A 27405-nucleotide genomic window follows, 5' to 3' on the forward strand; every position below is an offset into this window, starting at 1 on the left:
TTTTTATTATCACTTTATTTTGCAAGAATAAAAAAAATAGTCCTTACTACTATGCAGATCAATCCAGGTAGGCAGTCATGTTAATCTGAAGCAACAGAACAAAGTGGGAGTTCAGTGGGAGTCCTTTAAGACCAACAAAGTTTTATTAAAATAATAAATAAAACAAATAAAACTTTGTTGGTCTTAAAGGTGCCACTGGAAACCCACTTTGTTCAATCAATCCATGTGTTAAGATATAAATACATGGTAGCAACGCGTGACTGAAGTAGAGTTTGAGTCCCAACCCCAGTAGGTCTGTGAAGGATTTAAGTGAGGAGTAGATGATAATGGTGATTGGGCTGCTCTCCATGGTAGTATTTCTGGGAATGAGAGAGTGGACCTAGTGTATGAAAGGGTCAGGGCTCTCCTCTGGATTTACAAGAGACAAGAGAGATGGTGTTCTGTGACTGTCTGACCTATCTGTAGTCCTGAACCTGTGTGACACAGCTTATGGTAGGTGGTTCGGTCTGTTTGGGGGGGAGGAGGTGTTGTTTAAATAAATGCTTTTTGTTTCCATTATGGCAGGACAAAGGTGACTGGTGGGATGTAAGATACGAAAAGCTGAAAACCACTTCCCTAGACAACCAACTTGAATATTCATTAGGAAACTGAGCTGCATTTTAAAGAAAGTTTTCTCTAGCTTTCACGGTGGCTAACTTGGGAAACATAATTGTAACAAACTTTCTTAAATGCAGACAAAAGCCCTGTTTCTCCATGTCCATGCTAAAATGTCCATAAAGTGGAGCAGAATTGTGCCCACTGGCCCTGCCCCCCCCCCAACCTCCACTGGAAATCCCTTCTATCCACAGAAGGTAGCTTTTTGTTTCCACCATGCTGATACAGCCCCAAATGCCTTACAAAATGTTGTTGGGTGGGGGGGGCGGGGTTAAGACCCCAGGTAACAGTATTGGGAGGTTTGTATGCCAAAAGCAAAAAGTCCTCCAGTTTTGCCTGCATAAATATTCTATGATTCAGAAGCAATAAGGTTTTAAAATGCTTAATTTGGATCATAACTACAATTTGTAGCACATTAATTATAGATCTCTTTGGCAGAATTAACATCTCTTACCTCAAAGAGTCGCTGGTCAGCATCATCAAAAGGTTTCCCATCAAGCCTGTTCAACACTTGAGCTACCCCTGCAGAAAGAGTTGCTTAATGTAGTTCAGGTTATAAATTCATTTATGACACCTGCTGCTGTGTTAGCTGTTAGCGTATTTATCAATGCTGCTCATGATTCAGTTCAATCAAACAGGGCTAAATTCAAGTATGTAATAATAGTATATAATGTGGCTTTATTGGTCATAAACTCTTTATGATATTTTATGAGCGGCAAACTCAAGATTTTGTAAATAAAGGCTTGCATCCAGCGATGTGCGAGCAAGAACATCAATGGACTTTGTGCAGTTCCATTTGTGCAAGATCTTGTGCAAAATCTACCACTTTCTTCCCTGTATATTAGTAATTAGTCGCACAAGATCTTGAAAAAGCAGAAATGCAAGTGGTGATACAATAAGTCTGACTTGGCCCAAGTGGTCTTTTTCTTGCATTTCCACTTCTGCAAGAGATCTAGCACAAGTGGAAATTCTGTGCTGGATCTAACCCACTGTAATACAGATTACTAAAAATAAGCTTTATGAAAAAGGTCACAACAGTTAACACAGGCAAAGAAGCAATCAGAGACAAAATGGATGCAGCACTTTGCCTGAGCCTTATGGAAGAGTGGGATAGAAATTGAAATAAATAAATAAATATTATTTATTATTTATTTATTACCTTAAATTTCTATCCAACCCTCTCCGCAAGCGGACTCAGGGCTGCTAACAATCAGTTCAATAACTTCAAACAATAAATACAATTAAAACATTTTATGGTGCTGTTAAGCAACAACCTAGGCGAGATCATCCTTTACTAACAGTGAGCCCACATGAATCACAATTTCTCAGTAGTGTAGGGTGACAGTCCTATCCCAGTTTAGGTAGCAAAGGCCTGTCGAAATAACTCAGTTTTGCAGGCCCTGCGGAATTGAGAGAGGTCCCGCAGGGACAAAAGATTCGACCCTGTGAATCTTTCTTCTCTCACATTGCACAGATATTATGATGAGGAGTCTTTGAGAAGAGTCTTCTCGTTTTTAAATGTTACATGGAATGTTCAGCTTAGGAGTTACCCTTACCCTAATAACAAATAACAATGTGTAAACATCTGGATGTCTTTCTTGTTATAATTCCAGCTTGGTGGACTTTTATGTCCACATGAATGATTGTTGTTATAAGCAACCATAAAGGTTAATTTCAGACCTACAAGATCATGTCTCTTGCACAGTCAATTTAATACTTTAAAAAAACTTGTGATCAACTATAAAACAATTATACGAATAATAAACAAAACAGCTTTCATTGACAAAGTAAACTTTTACTCATTTGTGAGTTATTAGCTTACCAATTATTTGGTGGCTGCTGTTCCATATAGGGACACAGAGAATAGATCTTATATGAAAGCCAGAAATTTGGTCAGCCTAGAACATAAGAAACAAATATCATCATCTATAAGGTATGGCATAGCAGTCCTTCAACAGGTACAGCAATTAATATGTTCTAAAAAAATTGTTAACCAAACAACCAAAATGGCAAGTTTATAAATGCATACAGAACTGTGTTATTTCCATTCATCTCTAAAAATCATAGTGTTTTGCCATTAAACCAGAATGTCACCGTGCAACATCCCCAACATGATGACATCACTTCCGTATGATGTCATCACATTGAGGACATTGCCCCTCCCTCCCAGAATGCTCCCTTCCACACCCTGCTGGTGCATTCCTGGTGTCTAGCAACCCTAGGGAAAATGGAGTCAGCTAGAGATGGAATACAGTGTCTTGGCTCCTATGCTCCACTCCCATTAATGGCACAGACTTCTGCTGATGGAAGGAGCCTTCCTAGAGCAGGAGAGGTACATTCTGCCTGCAGAAGGCTTCTCATGCCTGTGGATCACTCTGCAAGCAGCAAAACGGGCTCATAGGATCCAAACCCCTGTCTACCAGGCTGAGCTCTTTGGAAGAAGAGCAGGATTTTTTTAAAAAATTAAATAAATGTTCAAACAAACATGTACATTCCTTAAGAGATATATTAATGAATGACTTCATGCAGAAGTGCAAATAAAGGCAGCTAGACAAATAAAATTTTGCTTTGACTGATACAGAACTGGTACAGACTGTAATTTGATATTCTCTGTCTTTGCTGCTCCAGACACTGACATTTCCTCAATGATATTCTCATTTTCTGCTTTCGTCTTATTTGATCTGAATTATATACCATTTGTTGACTGAAGTGTCTTTGTTTAACAGCCACAAAAGCACTCTTAGGAAGTGTGGAGTGAAAGGAATACAGAGAATCGGAGTTACTTTCAGAGCAAGTACCCCATATGCCCATGGCAGGGGTGGAATTCTAGGAGCTCATTTGCATATTAGGCCACACACCCCTGATGTAGGCAATCCTCCAAGAGCTTACAAGGCTCTTTTTTGTAAGCTCTTGGAGAATTGGCTACATCAGGGGTGTGTGGCCTAATATGCAAAGGAGCTCCTGCTAGAATTCCACCCCTGGTCCATGGTGTATGTCATGATAACTAATGAGAACATATTTCATTCAATCTGATGAAAGCTCCACAAAGTAAGTCTGAGTAGGTATGTGACAATGTTATCCAACCATGGACTTGTCAAAACACAAAGTTAAGGAGACTTTTCTGTTTTCTGACAGGCCCTTCAAATTAAACTTTGCTAGTTTTCTTTTTTATTACTTTCTGTATTAACAGTGTTTGTTCTAGGGCTATTTTTCTATCTTCGTGTTAATTTTCAAATTGGTTTGTGTGAAGTTTCACATGTGCTTTTAACTCTGGTGCAAGCTCTCCTAAGCCCGAGATGGAAGGATGACGAATAATATCATAAATAAACAAATCACTGAAGCAAAGAGTTTTGGAAAGTAGAATGTTTTTTAAAAATGCTTTTACAATCTGAATGAATGCACTGTAACCAGGACAAAGAGAAAAACAAAATGTGAGGGCCATTGCAGTTCCATGTTCCTTTTATCTCACTTCAGTACAAGTTAATTGTGTTTGTTTATTAATACGATTTGTCTCTGAAAATTAGTCTTTCTAAAAAATGCTTCAGAAATTAGCAGTGCAATCCTAAAGAAAGTAATGCCCTTCCAAGCCCATTGACTTCATTTAAGACTGCATTCTAAATGTCTACGACAATATGCTGCACATGTAATTATTGCCTCTTCTGCTTCAACGCTACATCATTCTTATTTCCCTGAAAGTTCAGATGGCATTTTTTAAATTAATGCAGACTTTAAGTAAGCATGAAGCAAATATGAGTTTGCTGCATTATATATTAATCAAGACACGATACATTAATACTATTACTACAGATGTGGCAAGAGAACAGCATATTTTATTTCCACATAGTTTTCAACAAGGGATATTCCCCAAGCACTAGTTGTACTTTCTCAAAAGCAAGATAAATTAATTCCAGCCATTTCCCTATGAACTGGTCCTGGGGGGTTTATTTGAAATCTATGTTTTGTTGGTGCTGTTGTTGTTTTTAAATTATGACAGCTTTGGAAGTGTTCCTTGAAAAGCTTCCAGAAATCGAGACTTTGTAAAACAGAGAATACAGTAACCTCCCCTGCACACTGCCCTTGGTTTCTCAGAAGAGAATGCATTAATTCAACAAATATTAGCTAAGGTGATTTGGGATATATATGTTAAATTCCCACTCCTTATACTTTTCCAAATTTGGACTTCCAGATATTATTTCATTCACAGGCCAGAAGGCCATCTCAAGATACTATTTCTGATGTATGTCAGAAAATCTATTACATCTTTAAATTGACATCTGAACCAGAATGCCTGAAGTCCAGGGATGAAGAAGTCTAAGAATAAAATTAACGAATACAAAAGGGTCCTTTGTCCACTTACAGTCAGTCTCACATTAATTTAAAATAGTATACTTTTAAAAAGTATACTATTGTCACTCCTCTTACAGCTGAAAAAAAGGAGACTATTTGCTTAAGAAAGGTAAGATTACTTTGCCTCAGAAAGGCAAGACTGTTTGCTTAAGACTACATATCGAGTGAAGCTGACTCTGTGGAGTCAGTCACTGGTCACATTTTCACTGTCTCTGGCTGTTTGGGACCTGCTCTTAGTGTGTTCTGTAGTTTTTCTTTTCTAGCTAACCCTGTTTCTATTATCAGTCATCTATGGGCTTTTCTGCGTTATTTTCCTCACGTATACATTCCCGTTTCTTTGGAACAGTTTCTATTCTACACATGTTTTGCTCCCTCTAGTGGTTGATCTGATATTACACTGGTTGATATCCAGCATAAAAACCTGAAAATTAAATCTGAAGGGAGATATGCGAGATCAGTGGTCTCCAACCTTTTTGGCCCTGGGGACTGGCCCCAGGGCCAGCCTGCCAAACATGGCCCCAGGACCAGCAGGGTGGGGCACCCAATTCGATCTCCCCCCCAGCAGCTTTTCCTCCTCCCTCCTTCACCCCCCATGTAGCCTCACTGCCTCCTCCTCCAGTTTGCTTCCCGTTTCCTCCTCCCTCCTTCACCCACCCGCGCAGCCTCATCTCCTTCCCCCACCCCCATTTTCACCATTTTAAAGCTGAGGAAGGGGCTGTGAAGTGCCTCCCAGGCCAACACAACCACCCCGCTGATCAGCTGATGGGTGGGGAAACTGCCGCAGCAGCGAGCAACGCTGCCCTTGCCTCTTTCCCTTCCCCAGCCTTAAAATGGTGAAAATGGGGGGAAGAGGAGGCACCGCAGGGGGGAGCACCGAGGCTGTGATGGGGGGGGCGGCGAGGCTGCACAGCCCATTTCAAACAGGCTGTGGCCCGGTACCGGTCCCCAACCCAGGGGACCCCTGTGCTAGATGTACCAGTATAATATTGAATTGACCAGTGGAGGGAGCCAAATGCATGCAGAACAGAAAAATAACCCAAAGAAAAAGGAATTGACAAGTGAGGAAAATGAGAATGAGGGAAAGCCTTATATTGTGTCTTTAATAGGTCAGTGAATGTTACCATACTAATTTGGCTGAGCTGGAGGGGTTATGGCTCTGTGACAGGGAAAAAATTCTGTCACCTCCTGTAAAAAGAAAATTGGTAGCAGATGCTGGGAAATACCCTTTGTCTCCAATCAGAGCAGATAACTGACTTAGAGGGACCAGTGAGCTTACTCAAAACAAGACAGCTTAACATCTACATATAATGGCTTTGAACATTCAGTTCAGGGAACTCTGCGATTTATATCCTAGTTCTATGAGGGAAGGAACAATTATGAGCATGACTGGGATTAAAACTCACAGTGGAGCAGACTGAGGGCTGGTGATGCTCCTGGAGATGGGGAAGTGAGGGAGCAAGAAGCTGAGAGGTGACAAAGATGTAGGAAAAATGTAAAGCAGGCAATGGACAGAGGAAGAGGGCCACGGTTGTAGAAAAGAGCAGAAAAGACAAAGAACTGAAGAAAGGAGCTGATCAGAAAAGAAGCTCTAAAATAAACCTCACCACTCTTTAGGTCAGGAGGGGCTGTATGCTGAGGAGGAAGAGGAGAGGGTTGTGAGAAAGCCTTGTGAAGTGACAGCATAGCTAGAGGTACAAATTACTGAGTGGCCTAAAAAGCAGGAAACACGGCCAGCAAAGAGTTAATGAAAGAGGATGCAAGAAAGAAGCAGAAAAATGGAGCATAGGTTCTCACAATAAGAGGGGCTACGCACTGTTGGCAAGCAGGCAGGAAGTTGACAGGGCAAGGAACTATATATCAAAGAGCCGAGAGAATGTAGAATACAGGATCTAGAGTCCAAACAGAGTTTTGCCAGATGTGGCTTTCACTGTCATTGATACATGTGAGCTGATAAGCCTAAAGTGGTAAAGAGTAGAAACTGCACAGCATTTCACAAATTGATGTGAATTAACCAGCTGACTACTTAGCTGCAGATTTCTAGCTACTAGCAGCGGTATGTGTGAGTGACTAAACCCAAATGGAGGACACGCTCAAAAGCAAAATTTGTTCAGAATAAAGGAAAGGCAATTCTTTCCTGCATATATACTGCCCATCCAGCAGAGCACTTTGTAAGCATGGTTAGGATTGTGAACCAAGGTCACAGAACTCAGCCTATGGTTTTGAGGTTCAAAAGGATACAAAACTGTGTGCTTAAACAAGTAGAGGATATCTTACTTCTGCATCAAAGCGAGGATCTTGACATGCATCACTGATGTTCACTGGGAGGCCCGTGGAAGCTACGAGTTCAGCAATGCTATTATTTACTAGCCAGTCGGAATAAGATGACGATGGTTTCTCCATGCTGTCTTTCAAACTATCACAAAAGCACAGCAAAGGAAGAAAATAGGATAGTCACTGTTGTATGAAAACGCTTCTTCATAACTCTACTGATAAGTCTGGCAAGCATAGCCTTACAACTATACAAATTCAGAGCAGTATGACAGCTTTAGGGACAGAATAACAGACTGGTTGGTTTTATAACAAAAGTCTTCAGAGAAACCTAGATGTTGTAGATATCTTAAAAGGGCATCTGCTGAGGAGTGAAGCTCAGACATCTCTAGCAGGTTACTATGCATGATTTCCCCACGATTATGCGAATGTCTGGAAATAAAGAAGGAGATAATGCAGATACTTAAATTCCATTTGTCCCTGCGCAGGAGAGGAACAAAACAGGAGAGGTCTACTGAAATTTACATGGACCTATGTTACCTTTAGAAATAACGAGGAATGTCATCGGTACTAGAAAAGATGCATTATAAAGATTTCCCTTCTTATCTTAGCACCAGCACTATTTCATTCTCACAACCAAGACCACTAAAGAATTTTTTACTTAAGTGATGTCATAAGGCAACACTATTCACATGTCAGTTACACTGATGTAACTTGATTGGCCCCAGAGTGTATAACAGAATAAAAATGGATTAAATCAAAATATTTTAGTTTAGTTAATTTGAGGGTGAGGATGAAGACAAGGAATTGAGGAATTCATCTCCAATAACCCCTTTTCCAAAGTCTAAATTTCTCCTGACTCAATAGGGTCAAAGGGGGGGGGGGTTAAACAATTAATTAAACAATTTTAGGAGGGGGGCAAAAGTAACATTTAGCAAATATTTTAAGTCATAAGCAATAAAATAAATTAAGAAAAATAAAAGAACCTCTATGACTAGCTAGAATAAATTACTGTGATTACCAATTTCAAAGCAAAGCATACTAAAATGGAAAGAGACAAGAACAACAAAACTGCTGGACCTGACAGCCACAGTAAAGGGAATGGTTTTGTTAGCTATGGGGTTCTCCATGTGCTGACACTCACTGAAGGTCTTTGTTTAAAATGGGGAAAGTCCATAAGTGTTCAACAAGTTAAAATAAAACTTTAAAAAAGAAACAGAAAAACAGAAAAACTAAGAATTTTCACTCATGTTATTGTCAGTGAAAGCAATAAATAAGTTAGGTTGTATTTGCTTTGATGATAATTTAAAAACCAAAGTATAAAGATGCGGAAATGCAAAATCTCGTTAAATATTTCAAGATTTATTTCGGCAACCTCATGAACTTGAGAGGAAGAGAGTCTTTGGCGGGCAAGATTCCAATTATTGAGGTGCAGCCTCATAATTGGGCATCAAATCTGCACTAGATTATGTGTGACAACTATTTGGAAGTGGAAAATAAATTCAAATTGACAAAGCACGGAATCATTCTAGCGGAAGATCTAAATGTAGGCTGCCTGCATCTCCAGGAAATACATTTCTAGCAGCTAATCTCTTGAGAGACCTCATTGGATTTGCATAGCAAAAAGTCTGTCTATTAGCAGGATTCAGCTGTTTGTTGTACACTAATGGATGTCAGAAAGAGGATATCTAGAAAATTCTGAGGGTCCATTGGGGTAGAAAATACCGGGGTAGAATTCTAGCAGGAGCTCCTTTGCATATTAGGCCATACACCCCTAATATAGCCAATCCTCCAAGATCTTACAAAAAAGAGACTTGTAAGCTCTTGGAGGATTGGCTACATCAGGGATGTGTGGCCTAATATGCAAAGGAGCTGTTGCTGGAATTCCTCCTTTGCCACATATTATGGGTGTGTTTCAAACTTGAAGGCTGGCAGCACTGTAGATAGACTATTTCCCATTTTTAAAAAACTTAGTCCACTGTAATAGAAAAAACCAAGTGCCAAATTTACATTGGGAAACCAAAGATCCAACAGTACCTACTCAGGCATGCAGTTTATACAGGCCACCTTCCATATTTCACTTGAACCTATTTCACAAGACTTCCATGAAGATAAAGTGGGATAAACTCCTTCCCTCCTCACCTCTTCTACACTTTCCTGAACACATTCGTGGAAGGGGTGAAGAACAAATGTGATAAATGTAACTTTCATAGCTCTTCTGCAAGGAATTATGAGAAGCAGCTGATCATTTAGTATTACATTTACATCCCTTCACACAGTAGATATATAGCTGTATTCACTGGGCATCCGGATACTATCCAGAACAGGGAACACAAATGCACGTTTGTTTAATCACTTCTGAAGCAGAGTCTTGAGGTTTGTGGCCTTAAGATGATGGATGGACATCAGATGGATCTCACTCTATATGGAATCTTCAAGTCATCACTTATGATGCACAATTTTCGCACATTTTATCTTTCCCCATTTCATTTCTAGGCAGATGTTAGGAGTCCCACCCTGAAAGCTTATAGTTTCCCCAAGAGCCCTCAGCTTCTAACCCTTCAATATGCTGAAGATTTAGGCAGGGTTTTTTTTTAATAGACAAAGCACAGCAGGAACTCATTTGCATATTAGGCCATAGCCCCTGACACCAACCAGCCGGAACTGCATTCCTGCTCAAAAAAAGCCCTGGATTTAGGACAGCAAACATAAGAACATAAGAGAAGCCATGTTGGATCAGGCCAATGGCAGCCCATCCAGTCCAACACTCTGTCACACAGTGGCCAAAAAGACCCCCACTTTCTAGTGACTTTCTAGTGTCTCCCAGACTCATTGAAAAAAAAATAACGGAGTGTCCTGCTTATTCAAGGTCATGTTGCCGTTGTGCATTCCTTGCTTCACAGAGCAAACTAACCTTCAACACAGATCTTGTTTCTTAAACTATAGTAGTCTGCAGTTTGTGTTGCACTTGTAGCATACCACCATATTTAATAGGGATTCCATTCCCCAGTTGGGGGTAAGGGGTCTCCTGGCTTTTTGGGCTCCTGCCTGCCATCCCACCCCCAAATGCGATGTGCTGACATCATGTGGCAAAACTCTATGGTTTGAAAGTGATTTTACCATAGAGGTTTGCCCAGAAAGCAGAGAGTCACTGTGTGATGTTGCTGACATGATGTCACTTCCACATGATGTCAGCATATTGTGGCGCTCCATCCTCACTTCTGGAAAATTCCCTCCCCCACTGGTGCAAATCATTGGACCTGGCAACCATATAAAAGGAGGTTAAGTAGGAAGTACACATCAATTCCTCCAGAGAAAATGGCTGCCCTGGAGGATGGACTTTGTGGCATTATCCCCTGCTGAGGTCCCTCCCCTTCCCAAGCTCTGCCCTCCCCAGGCTCCATCCCCTAAATCTCCAGGATTTTCCCAATCCTACCTGCAAACCTGCTCTTTCAGATTCTAAAACTTTTTTTATCCCTCTCCACACACACATATACACACACAGATTGTCACCCTTCTCAAAATCCTCTCTCTCATAGATATTATTCTGTTGCTGATCACAGCTTTTCCACTAAACCACTCTCTGTTAATTTGTCCAATGCTTTGGAAGTGCAATCTAAAATCCTTTTTTTTGTCATGGATAAGCATACTTGCAAGAGTCTTCAAGTAAGTACATTCTCCTGAGAATTTACAAGTGGGAAACTTCGCCCATCATGTATTCTGATAACACCTAATAAAAATAACTGTGCTGTTTGATTTTCTTATAAACCCACATAGGATTGGGCTGTACATCTAGTCTTCTGATAGTAACAAAAATGCTTTGTCCCCCCCCCTTTTTTTTTGCTGGTCTAAACAGGTCTCACATATTGTTCATGGGATATAGTGGGTTAATGTACAGTCAGAAATAGGGGGAGAAGGGAAAGGTACCATGGTCAAGACAGAAAACTATACGCCTATCACATCTAAGTCATGTCATTTATAATGCCAGCTTTCACAGTACTGTTTGATATTGGTCTATGAGCCACCTATCCATGCCTTGTGTTTTGTATTTCATGTAATCTTTATCACCTCCCCACCTCTCCCCACCATTACAGTATAAATCAAGGATGGCCAAGCTTGCTTAAGATAAGAGCCACATAGAATAAACGTCAGATGTTTCAGAACCACAAGACATGAATGTCAGATGTTGGCGGGAGGGAGAAAGGAAGAAAAATGGACAGGGGAGGGGGAGGAAGGGGGAAAGAAAGCAACTTTAAATGCATTCTCCAATCCACTGGCTGGCTTGGTGAAGTGATTTAAAGAAAAAATGCCTCCTCTGGTGGAGGCTTCAAGAGACACACAATATGGGTGACAGAGCCGCATGTGGCTCCTGAGCCAGTTTGGCCACTCCTGGTATAAATAAATGTAATATGTGGAAGTGTCTGAGAGCAAGCACATAGCATGCATCCTAGGACTGGAAATAAAACCTTAATGCTGCTACAAACTAACTGATCGCTGTGAATCTGACTTTTTATTGAACTGGTGAGAATATTAACATTTTTCTTGTAAGCTGCAAAGGTATATGGAGCAATCATCCATTGAGGCTTTCTGATAAAGAAAGCATCACCTTTAAAGATGACAAATAATAATGATTTTGAAAACTGGGTGGTGGGAGAGCCCAAAACTAAACCAAAGCAATGAAATGGAGTGAGCGGGGAAGGGGGGAGGGCTTGCATCATGATGCATATCACTGACCACATGAAGAGGCACAGTCAGACATCATGTTATGTTGCAAAACTGCAGGAATTACATGTGTACAGATCTGATGTGTGTGGCTTAGTGGGAAACCACACTGGACTATAATGAATATTTTTTAAAAAATCATTTATAACATCATTAACAATATCTGAGAAGAGTTTGTGGTCCTGGCAAAACTATATTCTGCATAATAACCACACATAGTGTGCTACACAGTGTAATGTAATTTGAGAGAATCAAAATGTTCAACAGTCTTGCAAAAGAAGTAAATTATTAAGGAAGACTTATCTATGTACAGCAAATAAGCAAATGCATAATAATTATATCATACAGGAACACCCTAAATTTGGGCTTTTTCTTAAGGGGAAAAAAAGAACAAATAACTTAGAACATAGAACATAAGAACATAAACGAGCCCTGATGGATCAGACCAATGGTCCATCTAGTCCAGCACCCTGTCTCACACACTGACAACCAGTTCCTCTGGACAGCCAACAACAGGGCATAGAGGCCAAGGCCTTCCCCTGATGTTGCCTCCTGGCTCTGGGATTCAGGGTCCATCTTTCCATGGATAATACTAGTCCAATAATTGTTCGTAGATTTTTCATAAGTTCTTTGGGGCTTATTACTTTATTTTTGGCTTTAACTTAAGGACATTTTAAGTATTATTGTAAGCTTCCTTGAACCAAGAAGAAGAGCGGGATTTTAATGTTTTTATACATAAACTAATTAATTAAACAATATGACCAGCTAGTTTCAATATAAGAATATGAACTCTAACCTGTTCTCAGTATCTGCGCTGCACTTTGGAGACATCAGCTCAAATGATTTGGTAAATTTCACCACCTGTCATAGTAAAAAATAAAGACACATATAAATATAGTACAGGTATACATATGTAAAAATTTTCAGATTTGTCATGAAACATATGTATCAGTCCACATCTCATAGATGATTGTTTATGCTGGCTAGATTGAACACCATTCTGTCAGGGGAGCTAGTGAGACACTCAAGGTGCCTTATTCTGAGCGACTGTGTCGGTGCGGCTGTGGCCAAATAGACACCCTTCAACATTATCAATCCGACTGTGATTTACTTAATGTGGAAAGAGATAGTTGGATAAAACCTTATACCCAGGACTCTAGGTGTGAACTGGAAATTTTGAGGTGGATTTTAATATTACATTGGTAGTTGCCAAGTTCTTTCCCCAGTTGATTAAGATCAAAAACTATTAAATATTTTTATTGTATAGATTCATGTACTAATAAATTTTCTTTTAATTTCAGTCTTAGTGTGACACTGTTTAGAGCCAAATTGGCTGTACAAACAGTATAGTTAAAGTAAAATAAGCATGTTATCAGTCCAGGTGATAAACAATTGCCAGCGCATTGTACTCATCATGTAAAACAAGTAGATAACTTCCTGTACGTGTGCATCCAGGGGCCACATCTCCACATGAGCAACCAAAGCACTGGCAGCGAGAGGTCAACTGGCATGGCTTAATTCCATCATTGCCTCCGAGACCACCACAGCCACCACCAAGCCTGGTGAAACAGGCTGCTGCTTGAGATCAGGGGCCTGCAGGACCTACTGCCATTCCACAGGGCTTGTAGAAAGGAGCTGTTCTGCCAGGTCTTTGGCTGAGGTGGCAGGAGTTCAAAAAAATACACTACTTCCACATGACCCAGATCAAGAATACCTCAGGGACCCAGTTGCACCAGCTTTGAAGACTGTATACATAAACATATAGTGCAACCTGCTTTAAATCACCCAGTCAGCTTCCACAGCAAGTACCTGTGTCTGGCAGACCCTGCTCTGAAGCCCTAACTCTCTCATACCCTTGTCAAACTCCACCACAGAATCTCCAGGAATTTCCCAACAACCTGGAGAGGTGCCACTAAAGGCCTCTGGGTGAGTGTGCCCCAGCCTTGCTGTCTTCCAACCCACCCAAGTGAAGCCATTCACTCTCCCCATCCTCTCAAGGGGAGCTGATCTCTGCCATCTGGAAAACAGTCGTAATTCTGAGTGATCTCCAACTCTCACCTGGAGATTGGCAAAGGTAGTTCCACAGGAGGAAAGGCTTCTCTCTCAGAGGCCTGTAGTGATACTTTAGGCATTTCCCACCAACCTGGAACTGGCTGTGGAACTGGCTCCTCCCTGCTATGAATGAACATTCCTTTTGCGTCAGCTGAAGAGAAGTAACTGCTATACTGTATTGTCTCATGAACATGTATCTCGCAATTTACTGTTTGCTTCGTGACAGTGTTGTTTGCAGGGGGAGGGGTGAGAAGACAGACTCCTGGACTTCCTACAACATGCCCTGCAGAGAGGCAGTAGTGAACAGTAAGCCTCCAGGAGAACCTGTCAGCAGAGAACTGTCTCCCTCAAAGGTCAGTGGCCTTCTTTCTTGCCTGACAGTGCCAGTGGTGGACGCAGAGAGCAGAATCAGCCAATGGAGCGTCAGAGACAGAGTGTGAGCCAATCCTGCATAGGCCACATCCAACCAATGAAAATTCTCAGATTTGTCACCACAGTTGGGCTTTTATTTATTACTGATTATGATGATTTATTTTAGCGCCATCCTTTCTTGCCGGGACTCAAGGCAGTTTACAGGATATAAAACAGTAAAATCAGACAGCATTAAAACAATCAATGAACAACATAACTTGGACTAGGATCGGAAAATAATTCAAACAACAAAACTATTTATGGCAAACAATATACAAATGGATTACAACAAACTAAGGCACAGGTGTCAGATTCACTTGTTATGAGAGCCAGATCCGACATAAATATCACTTTGTCAGGGTGGGCCATGTGTACCATAACATGTAAGACCAAGTACCACAGATTTTAGTTAGCAACTAACTAACCACCCTTTGCTTGATATGCACAAGAAGTTTTACACAGTATGGAGAACTTATTGCCTAACAATCAAGGTTACTCACAGGCCGGATAAAAGTCCTGGATGGACAGCTTTCGGCCTCTAGGCCATATGTTTGACATGTCTGTTCTAAGGCAAAATATATGATCTACACGGTTGTTTTAATATAAACACGCTTCTCATCTTCACTCAAAACCTTTAAAAAATTTAAAGAACTCCAACGCTGGCAAAACTGAATAAAAGCATAAGGTGAAACAGTGGTGCATGATAGAAAAAGTCTGATAACAAATTTCAGATAATGAACTTCCCACTGCTAGCTTAATGCTGCAAGAAGATAATTACGCATTAGACAAGCAGACAGGCATTTCCACACCACACAATCCTTCATCGGCAGCCAGGGGGAAAAATATACAAGCAGTTTAACTTTTTTAGCATCATTTATTATATTTTTTTTTAATCAGAGTGTCAGAGTCCATTCGTTCTAAGCTACATGGAAACCACTAAGGGCAACAGGAGTTTGGACACTATCCAGTCCTGTAAGTTTACAGAGAAGCATGAATTTAAAAAAGGAAAGAGGAAAAAAACCACCCAGACATCAGAAACAGCTTACTTTATTTCTTACAGGGCTCATGATTCCAATCCCTGTCAGCACCTGTCAACCTACAGGGAAGATAGCTCGCCTAGTTCAGCTACAATACCCCCTCTATTTATTCTGTCTCCCTCCTCAAGCCCTGCGGGTATCCTTGGGATGCTTTCAGATGCCAGCTTTACCAGTAGATGACTAGCCTGCAGTTCACTTATGAACTGCACAGTCAGGCAGAGAAAGGGAAGTAATCCCCGCAAGTCATCAGCACTTGGGGGGCAGGTGGCTGTTGCTGTCTGTCATAAACAGCAAAAGTAGCTCAAAACCTCTAACACAGGAAGATTTGCTTTTAATGAAGCACTTTTATGTTTCAGGGGCTAGCATGTTTTGTTATTGCTGATGCTATCAGCAGTTCGGATATATGCCGAGACCACTGCAGAACGAGAAAGCAGCAGACTCCTGAAGTAGAAAATGGTCAGAATGCAGCTGAGGAACACTTTCCCTATGAAGAAAGGTTAAAAAGCTTGGGGCTCTTTAGCTTGGAGAAACGTTGACACAGGGGTGACATGACAGAGGTTTACAAGATTATGCATGGAATAGAGAAGGTAGAGAAAGAAGTACTTTCCCCCCTTTCTCACAATACAAGAACTCGTGGGCACTCAATGAAATTGCTGAGGAGTCAGGTTAGAAGGGATAAAAGGAAGTACTTCTTCATCCAAAGGGTGCTTAACACGTGGAATTCACTGCCATAGGAGGTGGTGGTGGCTACAAGCATAGTCAGCTTCAAGAGGGGATTGGATAAGCATATGGAGCAGAGGTCCATCCAGGGCCAGCTCTTCCACTAGGCAAACTAGCCATTTGCCTAGGGCGCCAGCCCTGGAGGTGTGCCAAATTAAGTGCCCCCACCTTTTTGATTTAAAAAATTCCTTCCGCTCCCCATCCCAAATTGCTGCTGTCTTCCCCTCAGCAGACGGCAGGGCTGCCTGGGGCACTATTAGCCACAGCATACTGTTGGAACTCTTTGTCTGGGGCAAGTGATGCTCTGTATTCTTGGTGCTTGGGAGGGACAACAGTGTGAGGACTTCTAGCATCCTGGCCCCATTGATGGACTTCCTGATGGCACCTGGGTTTTTTTGGCCACTGTGTGACACAGAGTGTTGGAATGGATGGGCTATTGGCCTGATCCAACAAAGCTTCTCTTATGTTCTTATGAACTGTATTTTAAAATGCTCTATGCATTTTTTAAAAAGGGCTTATTGAAAGAGAAAAACTAGCACAAAGAGAAATGGGCCAGACCAGAGCCTTTCTTCCTTACTGTGTTGTCTTTTTATTTCCAGGGATTTTTTTTAAAATAGGGAAGTATTCCAAGACCGCATGCCCTATGTGCAGTCAAAAGACAAGCTCCCAGCAATGGGTTGGGGGCCATTCGTGCCTGGGTGAAAAGGGGCAACACAGGAAATACACATACTGTAGCAAGACACTTTCAAGCTAATAAAGATCCAATTTTGCAAATAACTTTGTGAGTTCTTATTCAGTATATTTTATTCAGTATAAAAAAATAGAAATGAAACTGGCATAAGGGATTCAACAACGTATCCATACAAAAATATCTGAAGTAAATAAAAAAAAATGTCTACAGGCCCACAAAGACCTCTTTAGTGCAAATTATGTCAAAAATCTTGTCAGATCTCAAAAGCTAAGCAGGGTCAACTCTGGCAAGTACTTGGATGGGAGACCTCCTTGGAATACCCAGTCAGGAAGTCAGGGGCAGGCTTTATTCAGCCACCTCTATGAATATCCTCCAGGCCTCCAGTAGGAGTCAGTTACCAGAAGCTGCCAGGACTTCCACATGCAGTCACACACACAAACCACACACACATAAACAAATACCAACCCCACCCCCAAGAAGTGCAAGACCGAGGTACTTAAACCCACTTAACCTGGCCCTGCAGCTTTTCCAAAAGAGTTCTAACCCACTACAGGCATGCAATAACAACTTCTAGTGCAGGGGTGGCTAAACTTGCTTAATGTAAGAACCACATGAAATAAATGTCAGATGTTAGAGAGCCACAAGACATGAACATCAGATGTTTGAGAGCTGCAAGGGAGGGAAGGAAGGAAGGAAGGAAATAGATGGGGAAGGAGAGGTGGAAAGAAAGCAACTGTAACTAGCTGGCTTGGCTTGGAGAAGTGATTTAAAGAGACAAACGCCTTCTCCAAGCCAGTGGGGGCTTTGTATGTTCAAAAGAACCGCATGTGGCTCCTGAGCCACAATCTGGCCAACCCTGTTCTAGTGTGTTCCCTCCTCCCCAGCAATCAAAAGAACGATGTAAATGGACCCATGAAGTCAAGGAGTTACATACTTATTTCCCTCGGAGAAAACTTGTATGTAGAGGCTTCAACAGCCTCACATTTTAAAAGAGAATCAGCAGTTTCAGATGTGCACTTACCATGCTGACAAATCAGCTCTGAACCACACATCCACATCATGGGTGAATTGTTTATTTCTAGTAACACACATAATTAGGCCTGCAGCTTTCAGCTTTCCCTTCCACAAAATGTCACATCCCTACTACAGGGCAAAATTCTGGCTAATTTGGTGGAAGTACTTATGTCTGCATTATTTACTGACTTTCTCAAAGGGAGCCATTTTGGACCGAGAGCTGGCCTATTTAGCACACTTCTGTTATTTCTGGGCTGAAATATTATGTGTGAAAATGATGGCTGTTTCCAGACATTGTTAGACAACACACTCTGGATATACTGCAGCAATAACCTGCAACTGGATTTTCCTGTGTGCAACAGAAAGATCCAGTTGCAGATGATTGCTGTAGTGCACTGAGAGTGCTCTATCCAATATGTGCAGCAACAAAGATCCTCACTGCTTTACAGAGCAAACCTATGAAGAGTTACTCCATTTTGCTTTGGTGCAGAGGTTAAGAGCACTGACTCTAATCTGGGAGAACTGGGTTTGATTCCCCACTCCTCCACATTAAGCCAGTTGGGTGACCTTGGGCAAGGCACAGTTCTCTCAGAGCTCTTCTATCAAGAGCAGTTCTCTCAGGACTCTCTCAGTACCACCTACCTCATAGGGGTGTCTGTTGTAGGGAGAGGAAGGGAAAAGAGATTGTAAGCCGCTTTGAGACTCTGAGTGAAGGGTGGGGTATAAATTCATCCTCCACCACCTCCTCCATTCTATGCCTAATCATTGCAATGAGCTCAAACTGGAGCAACTCTGTTAATTAGTCACTGTTTTTCCCCTGTATTCAATATCCCCTTACAAAGGATAAGTATGAACTGTTATAATGATACAAAACCAGATTCAAGTCTGTCCTAATAGAATAAGCCATCACAGGCCAACCATTTTGTCCAGCAATTACCAATTCTGTCCAAAAATGTGTATCAAACAGATTCTGGCTTTAGAGTCATGTCTACCGGATTTATATTTCAACTGATATCAGTAAACTGCATTGTAGAAAACACACAGTAAAATAAATTCAGCATTGACCTGCCCACATGACAACTTTAAAGTCGTTTTATACCATTTTATTATAATTACTAATCTTCCGAATAATCTTGAGAATTGTAGTTCAGCGAGGTTGTTGAAAATTCTGTTTGAGATTCCCAGCCTCTTACAAGCTACAGTATCCAGATTCCTCAGGAAGATGAAACCAGCTCTGCAGATATGCTCGAAGTTGGTACATTTAACAAAAAAATTATATCTTAACAAGAGCTGTAAAGCAACACAGCACAGAAGATGTTTGTCAGCAAAGCAAAAAAAAAAATGCCTTTTAACATATGATATATTTTTTTTAAAAAGACTACTTACTGGAGATTCAATGTCCTCAAGAAGCAATACTGAGCAACGCTCACACTTCAGTAGAGTTTGGGCTCGGTGCATAATTTTCTTCACAATTTTCTCTAAGTCTGTCTGTTCTTCAAAGAGATCATTAACCACCTCTAGCAAGGCCTGCACATATGGGATGGAAAGCCAAGTAATGATTAGATGCCTGTAGGTTTTTGTATCCAGCAGTTATTAATTTTATACTATCCTGATTTCCCTTCTTGCAAATTAAATTCAGGTTCAGAAGAAGGGAAAGAACAACTGTCTTTTTTTATCACAGATCCCAGCCCAGTGAACTCAATGAGAAATGTCCTGTTTGTTTGTTCCCAATGAGACTAGGAATAAACACCACTACATTGTTTCACACAAATGATTTAAGATATCAGAAATAAATGAACTGATTCTAGAATAAACTACTCCAAATGTAACTTTACTGTCAATTATGTTTGTGAGAAATAATCAACATTTGACTATATCTGACTGGATAGCTTATCAAATCAGGGAAGGAACAAAGTGGTCTAGATAGGGTTTTTAGTTTATTCTTGGTTTTAACACTAATTTTAGATCTTCTAAATTTTGTATTCCTATTTTATGTATATTTTAGATGGTATCATATACTATGATTGTATAATTACATCACTTTTTATTGGTTATGAACTGGATTTTTATGAATTGTTTACTGGTCTATGACTGTTATAAATAAATTCAATTAACTTTAGAAGCCCAAATGCAAGGGTATAACATACCATGAGCAGTGTTCCCTCTAAGCTGAGTTAGCATGAGCTAGCTCACAGATTTTTAGCCTCCAGCTTACACATTTTTGTCTTAGCTCAGGAAAAATGGCCCCAGAGCACAATAATTTATGCAGTAGCTCACAAAGCAGAATTTTTGCTCACAAGACTCTGCAGCTTAGAGGTAACATTGACCATGAGTACTCCCAGAAAAATAATAACTGCATAACTCCCAGAAAAATAATAACCAACTCTACAGTCAGGGAGACTTCAATCCTACTGTAAGATTTAGAGAGCATCCTAATGTCCTGCTACAACATCCTGCGAGATTTACCATACGGTCTTAAAGACACCTTCCTGGAAATAAGTTCCATTGGATTCTGAGTAGACCTGCTTAGAATGTCTCTCTTACAACACCAGACATGATGGTTTCCTCATGACTGCCACAATGATACCACCGCCATTTTGAAGTCTTGTTAAAATGCCACAAGGGCCTGATTCTGATTGAGCCCAGGTTGAGGCGTTCTTGTTTCTCCCTACATGCCAAAATTGATTTACACTCCCTCACAGTTGTTTTGGTACTGGTCCGGGGGAGGGAGCAGTGGTCCTTGCAGTGTTTTTAGTGTCTTTAAAATAGCAGACTCCTTGTGGAGGCCAGGAGGACATCATCATCTCTGGGTCTGATATCACAAAATCTCAGACATGCCTATGCATTAAACTCCCGCCAAACTTTTCTGAAGATAAGTATATTCAGTGCTTGATTCTGATGTACATGTTGAGTTTTCTGAGTTTTAATCTGTTACATAGTTTATGTTTACTTTGTAATCTGCTCTGAACTCCATAACTGTGGGAAAGAACAGAAGTTGAACAAACATTCAAACAAACAAACAAAAACCTGGAATGTCAGATATGCTAAATCTGTGCTATTCCTGTGCTACATCTTTCAGTACAAGCTTTTCTCTCCAGTTGTGTATGTATGACTGGTTTCATCATCAGAACCCAAAGAGGATTCTAAGTGCTGAACAAGGCATTTTTGAGGTCTCAGGTGACTGTGTCGCTTGAGGAAAACCAGAGTTCATAAAATGTGTGTTCATCCTTCCTCCATTCCTCTGCCTTCTGTCTCACTGATACAATTGATACATTCATTTCATCCTTTCTCCATCTTCTGTGTCAATGCTGGTTAAGGCATCAATACTACTTTATTCTCAACCAGAGCCAGCCCTGCCACTAGGCAAACTAGGCAACTGCCTAGGGTGCCAGCCTTCTCGGGGCGCAGAATCGGGCACCTCCATGTGACTCAGTGACATTATCCGTACCTGGGAGGGGGGGCACCAGAAGTTAGCCTTGCCTAGGGTTCTAGACAGTCTAGGGCCAGCCTCATCTTTCCCCTGGTGGAATTCAAATAGCTACTTCCCACGTAAGTGCTTTTTCTCAGTGGCCTACTGAAGAGATGATGGGAATACCCTCTATGAATGTGTAGCAGTATCTTCCCAGGGCCTGAGCTACTGCATTTGGTGTTCTTGCCTTGAAAAGGTTCTGTCTCCTTGCAGCAGCATTGCTCTCTCAGTGTGGTACCTCAGCAAATTTGGGAGAGATTGTACATTTTCTTTGGGGTGTGAGCCTTCTGTAGTGATCAGGAGTGTGATGGGTGATGTACTTGGACAGCTAATGTTTCCTACTTTATGCGTTTTCCTGTCAACAGCGTTAATGCTTTGTAGAAAGGTCTCCCACTAGATTCAGTGTAATGCCATCAGCGATTTTACATGGTAGATATAATAAGGTTCTGTATTTGCCTAGATATTGTCACTGCAACTCTGGAGGCACTGCGACAATTCCATACATCTTTTTGTATTGTTACTTATATAAGGATAAACCTCAAATTTCTAAAGCCTATCTTAGCCAATAAAGTGCATCACTTTTTGAATGACTCTTCACCTGAAACCACAGTGAAGGTAGATATGTTTTTTACAAATCAGCCATAAAGTTGTACCAGGAAAAATTACTGAAGTGAATAATGTTATTTTGCAAAATGATGTATTTTGTAATTCCTTGTGTTTTACAATAGGGTTCCCTTTTTATACTCTTTCCCCTTTATACTAATTCTTATTGTATTATTATATGCCAATAAAAGCTAACTGACTGACAGCCGGACTTTGTAGAAGGGAGTTCAAACCCACACCTGCAGGTTCCTTGCCAAACTTTTCAGTTCGTGGTGTGCCACCACCCTTCATACAACTGGATGCTGTGTTGCATTTGCACCTTCCATGTTCTGTTTTCCACGTATATGGTGGGGAATAGTGATGCCATGGAGTTATGTCAGCATCGCTTAGTGAAAAGTGGCTCTTTCTAAATATTGTTTGCATGAGGGTATTGTCAGCATAAAGGTCCATGATTGAGGGCTGGCACTGTCATCATCTTCTGTACTCTTAGGTCCTTAAATTAATAAGCCTCTCTGTCATTTATCTGCTGAGAGAGTACACCTGATTTCTAAGTCAATGATGCTCCCTCCACAGAGTCACATCGGCATTTATGATCAACCAAAAGAGCCACATGACTCTTGAGCCCTTGTATCACCTTATCATGTATGCACATTAGGATTGCCAGGTCCTTTCGTTGCCCCGGTAGGGGGATTTGGGGGACATTTCAGGGGGAGGGGGCAGAGATGTCATGTGGTGACATCCCTGTTAAAGATTGGGGTTTCCCCTGCCAGCCACCTGGTCCATGGCAGAACCTAAAACATCAGGGAAAGTTCCCAAGCACTGCAGGACCAGATTTGGCTGGTGAGCATGGTACGGCACAAAAAGAGGCCTCAATCTTCCCTCCCACATCAGTTTTTCCAAGCTGAAAGAGCTGCGGGGGGGGGGGGGGAGTTTGCCTCACAGTGGGGCTCCATGTATCTGACAGCAGTGGCAAACAGCCCCTTTCCTGCCATTTCAGTTCAGGAAAATGCCCCCAAAAGGAAGGCCAAAGCTCCTCTTCCCCTGATGCTACACTTTGGAGCCTAATCTGGCCCCACAGTATTTAGGAACATTGGTTCCCTGACATTATGTGTGACAGGAATCAGGTTTGGGAATCCCTAAAGGAACTCGTGTCGCATATATCATCCAGTTGTTCTTTACTCTGGCTAACAAAGCAAAATATGGAGTTGACAGCAAAACACATAAACTGATCCACAAAGCTTTCCAAATCAAGTGTATCTTTTCTGTGGAATGTTCACTGACCAAGGCATCAATGATTTGTTGGGAAATAATGGGTGATTCATCTGCAATTGTGTTCTGCGTGATTATGAACAGTTGATACATGAAGGAAAGAAAAACAAAGAAGTCACTGGGAGTTGTCCAAGTTCCTGTCTTTTTACTCACTCTGCTTCTATCGTACTCCTTCCTGGAAGCAGCAAACAGCTGAGCATTAGAGATGGCGATGCCGCAGAATGGAAGATACATTTCCATTACCTAGTGCAAAAAGAAATGGCAGGTTGTTAATTTAGCTTTTTTCAAAAAGCCTAGCTGGTCTAGTTCTCACTAAGGTGGTAAATCTGTACCTTGGCTGTATCACTTCAGACAGAATGTTCCTCTACAGTAAAAAAAAATCTACATGTTCTTCAGAAGGAGTGGAGATTTCCACCAGTTCTGCCCTCCTACAGCACACCCTCACTTTGCCCCTTATGGTGTTGCAGAGGTTCCATGGACTGCTGGGAACAAAATGTTAGGGGGGCTCAGTGCACTGCAGTGGGAGGGGGAAGTGGGAAAGTCCTGTTTTGTGAGATTAGTGGATCACCTGATACAGGGCTTTTTTTGAGCAGGAACGCACAGGAATGCAGTTCCGGCTGGCTTGGTGGAAGGGTTTGTGGCCTAATATGCAAATAAGTTCCTGCTGGGCTTTTTATGCAGAACAGCCCTGTGTGAAATAATGGTGATTTCAGGGCGTGTGGCTTAATATGGAAATGAGTTTTTGCTGGGGGAAGGGGTTCTACAAAAAAATAAAAAGCCCTGACTGGATACATGCCATTAAAATCACCAGCATTCTATAGGTTCCACACATGAAGAAATAAATGATTTCTGAATAATGCTTGCCATGGCTCCTTTGAGAACACGAACAAAACTGAAGAAACTGAGAATCTGACACAACAAATATCTGTTTTCCCATAACAACATTGAAGCAAACAGACATCGAACAAATTAAGCTTCCATTTTAGAAAGTTCATATCACAATCAATTTGTTTATCTTTTCAGGTGGCAAGAGACTTTTTATTATCAGGAAGAATCTCTATCAGGGTTTTCAGTCCGGAAGACTGTGCTATCACAGAAGCAAATAGGAAGGGCCAAAGACAGCTGAAAAATCATAGAGGGGGAGCTGGGCGGGGGGAGGGGGGAGGTGTGCAGAGAGCGAAAAATAAGGAAACTACTTCCTACAGTCAGCATTAGAAAGGAGATGCGCTTTGATTTCTTTTTCTTCTATGTCCTTTCCTTGTCTCTTGAGAAAATCTGGAAGAATGTAGACTCTTGGACCACCCAACTTTGTTTTGTTTTGTAACCTGCCAGACACCCAAGTTTTCAGTCTCATATGTTGATTGATAGAGTTCAGGAAAAATATATAGACAAATGTAATCTTCAGATCATAGGACTGCTTTTCCAAAAAAAAAAAAGTAAAAAGGTACACAGAAGTCATTGTTCTGGTTTGACAGCTGCAAGGTGTGTGGCTACTTAGAATTCAAATTAATGAGATTATCCTGTCGAGTCATCTGACCATATGCTGCATGGTTTCCTGAAAGCCATCACTCAACAACCAGCATTCTCATCCTTCAGTTCTAAAAGTGACACACAATACTAGTCATATTGTGTTACACATTCTTCAATAGTTTATCAGGAGAAAGAACTTTGGTTAAAGGATTTTAAAAAAAACTTTAAAAGTCCAAAGCATTTTTATGCCACCAGGGCTTTTTTGTATCAGGAATTCCTTTGCATATTAGGCTACACCCCCCTGATGTAGCCAATCCTCCAAGAGCTTACAGGACTGTTCTTACAGGACCTACTGTAAACTCTTGGAGGATTGGCTACATCAGGGGGGGTGTAGCCTAATATGCCAAGGAATTCCTGCTACAAAAAAAGCCCTGTATGCCATTTCCATCCCCCCTCCCTCCAATGTTGACTTCCCCGAGGTTATAAGTTCAAATCCATACTAAAGGCACTTCTGATTGCTCAAAGTTCCGTATATATATTCTTACAACTAAAAAAATGTCCAATATTTCTTTACTTTCCAAGTTTTCTCCATATATCCTTTAAATTTTCTCCACTCCCTTTTGAATATCTCTAAATCATAGTCTCTTAGTGTTCTGGTTAATTTGTCCATTTCACACCACGATAAAACTTTCATGGTCCATTCCCATTTCTCTGGTATTTTTTCTTGCTTCCAAAGCTGCGCGTACAAAGTCCTAGCAGCTGATAACAGGTACCAAATTAAAGTCCTGTCTTCTTTTGGGTATTTTTCTAATTGTAATCCAAGTAAAAACGTCTCTGCAATTTTCTTAAAATCATAGCCCAAAATTTTGGTGATTTCTTGTTGTATCATCTTCCAGAATTCTTTCGCTCTTTCACATGTCCACCACATATGGAAGAAAGAACCTTCATGTTTTTTACATTTCCAACATCTATCCGACATTTTCTTACTTATCTTAGCCAATTTTTTCGGAGTCATATACCACCTATACATCATTTTAAAACAGTTCTCCTTAATGCTTTGACAAGTTGATATCTTCATTGAGTTCTTCCAGAGGTGCTCCCATGTTTCCATTTGTATTTCTCTATTCACATTAATTGCCCATTTGACCATTTGAGACTTTACTACTTCTTCTTCTGTAGACCATTTCAATAATAACTTATATACTTTTGATATCAATTTTTCATTGTCACCTAACAGGACTCTTTCCAGTTCTGTTTGTTCTCGTCTAATCCCCTCTGATTTTATGTCATTTTCCATCAAACTTTTAATTTGTTGCATTTGAAACCAATCATAATTGTTATTTAGCTCTTCTGAGGTTTTTAATTCAATTTTGTCTCCTTGAATCTTAAGCAGTTGGTTATATGACATTTCTCTTTTTTCTTCAGAATCAGCTGTTATTTTTATTACTTCTGCTGGCACTATCCATAATGGTTTTCTCTCGTCCCCGTATTTCTTGTATTTTATCCAAGTATTTAGTAATGTATTTCTGACATAGTGGTGAGAGAAAAAACCATCCATTTTATTCTTCCCATAGTACATGTATGCATGCCAGCCGAATCTATTTCCGTGAGCTTCTAACCACAAAGGTTTTTTATCTAACAGCATTATCCAATCTTTTATCCATGTCAAACAAACTGCATCGTGGTATAGTCTTAGATCGGGAAGTTGAAAACCTCCTCTCTCTTTGGCATCCGTTAAGATCTTCATCTTTATCCTTGGTTTCTTTCCGGCCCAAATGAAATCAGAGATTTTCCTTTGCCATTTGTTGAATTGTTTTGCTTCTTTTACAATCGGGATGGTTTGAAACAAATACATTATCCTTGGCAAAATATTCATTTTGATTGCAGCTATCCTGCCCAGTAAGGACAAGTTGAGTTTATTCCATTTCATCAAATCTTTGTCCATCTTACACCACAGTTTTTCATAATTGTTTTTGTATAAATCAATGTTCTTCATTGTTATCTCTATTCCAAGGTACCTAACTTTGGTTGTGACTTCACAACCTGTCACCTTTTGTAGTTCGTTTGTTTTATTTGGTTGCATGTTTTTACAGAGGAATTTCGATTTCTCCTTATTTATGTATAATCCTGCTAGTTCTCCGTACTCTTTTATCTTAGCTAACAGCAGTGGTGACACTTGAACCGGATTCTCCATTATGAACACTATATCATCTGCAAAAGCTTTATATTTATAAGAGAATCTTCTAATTTTTAGACCTTCTATTTTTTCATCTTTTTGAATTTGTTGTAACAAAATTTCAAGAGTCATTATAAACAACAATGGTGATAGCGGGCATCCTTGCCTTGTTCCTTTACTCACTTTCAATTCTTTGGTAAGGTCTGCATTTATACACAATTTTGCATGCTGATCTGTATATATTGCTCTTGTCATTTTTATAAATTGTTCCCCTAAATTAATTTTTTCCATTACCGCAAACATAAAGTCCCAATTTAAGTTGTCGAAGGCTTTCTCTGCGTCAACAAAAAATAAGGCCACTTCTTTTTCCGGGTGCTTTTCATAGTATTCCACAACATTAATAACAGCTCTTACATTGTCCCTTATTTGTCTTTTAGGAAGAAATCCCGCTTGGTCTTTGTTTATAAAGTTGGTCAGGTATTGTTTCAGTCGCTCTGCTAAA

General features: G+C 40.6%; 1 protein-coding gene across 1 annotated transcript in view; it reads right to left on the reverse strand.

Moving 5' to 3' along the window:
* The window catches only part of PDE11A (phosphodiesterase 11A), a 284908-nt gene that overhangs the window by 127757 nt on the left and 129746 nt on the right, over positions 1 to 27405 (reverse strand). Inside the window, exons 3-8 of the mRNA XM_060257021.1 lie at positions 23411 to 23500; positions 19303 to 19443; positions 12788 to 12852; positions 7276 to 7414; positions 2477 to 2552; positions 1109 to 1176 (exon numbers count right to left, since the gene is read on the reverse strand). Coding sequence (XP_060113004.1) covers positions 1109 to 1176; positions 2477 to 2552; positions 7276 to 7414; positions 12788 to 12852; positions 19303 to 19443; positions 23411 to 23500 — 579 coding nt within the window. The remainder of the gene's footprint in view (positions 1 to 1108; positions 1177 to 2476; positions 2553 to 7275; positions 7415 to 12787; positions 12853 to 19302; positions 19444 to 23410; positions 23501 to 27405) is intronic.

The sequence above is a fragment of the Heteronotia binoei genome, chromosome 16 (genome assembly GCF_032191835.1).
Source record: "Heteronotia binoei isolate CCM8104 ecotype False Entrance Well chromosome 16, APGP_CSIRO_Hbin_v1, whole genome shotgun sequence".
Lineage (NCBI taxonomy): Eukaryota > Metazoa > Chordata > Lepidosauria > Squamata > Gekkonidae > Heteronotia > Heteronotia binoei.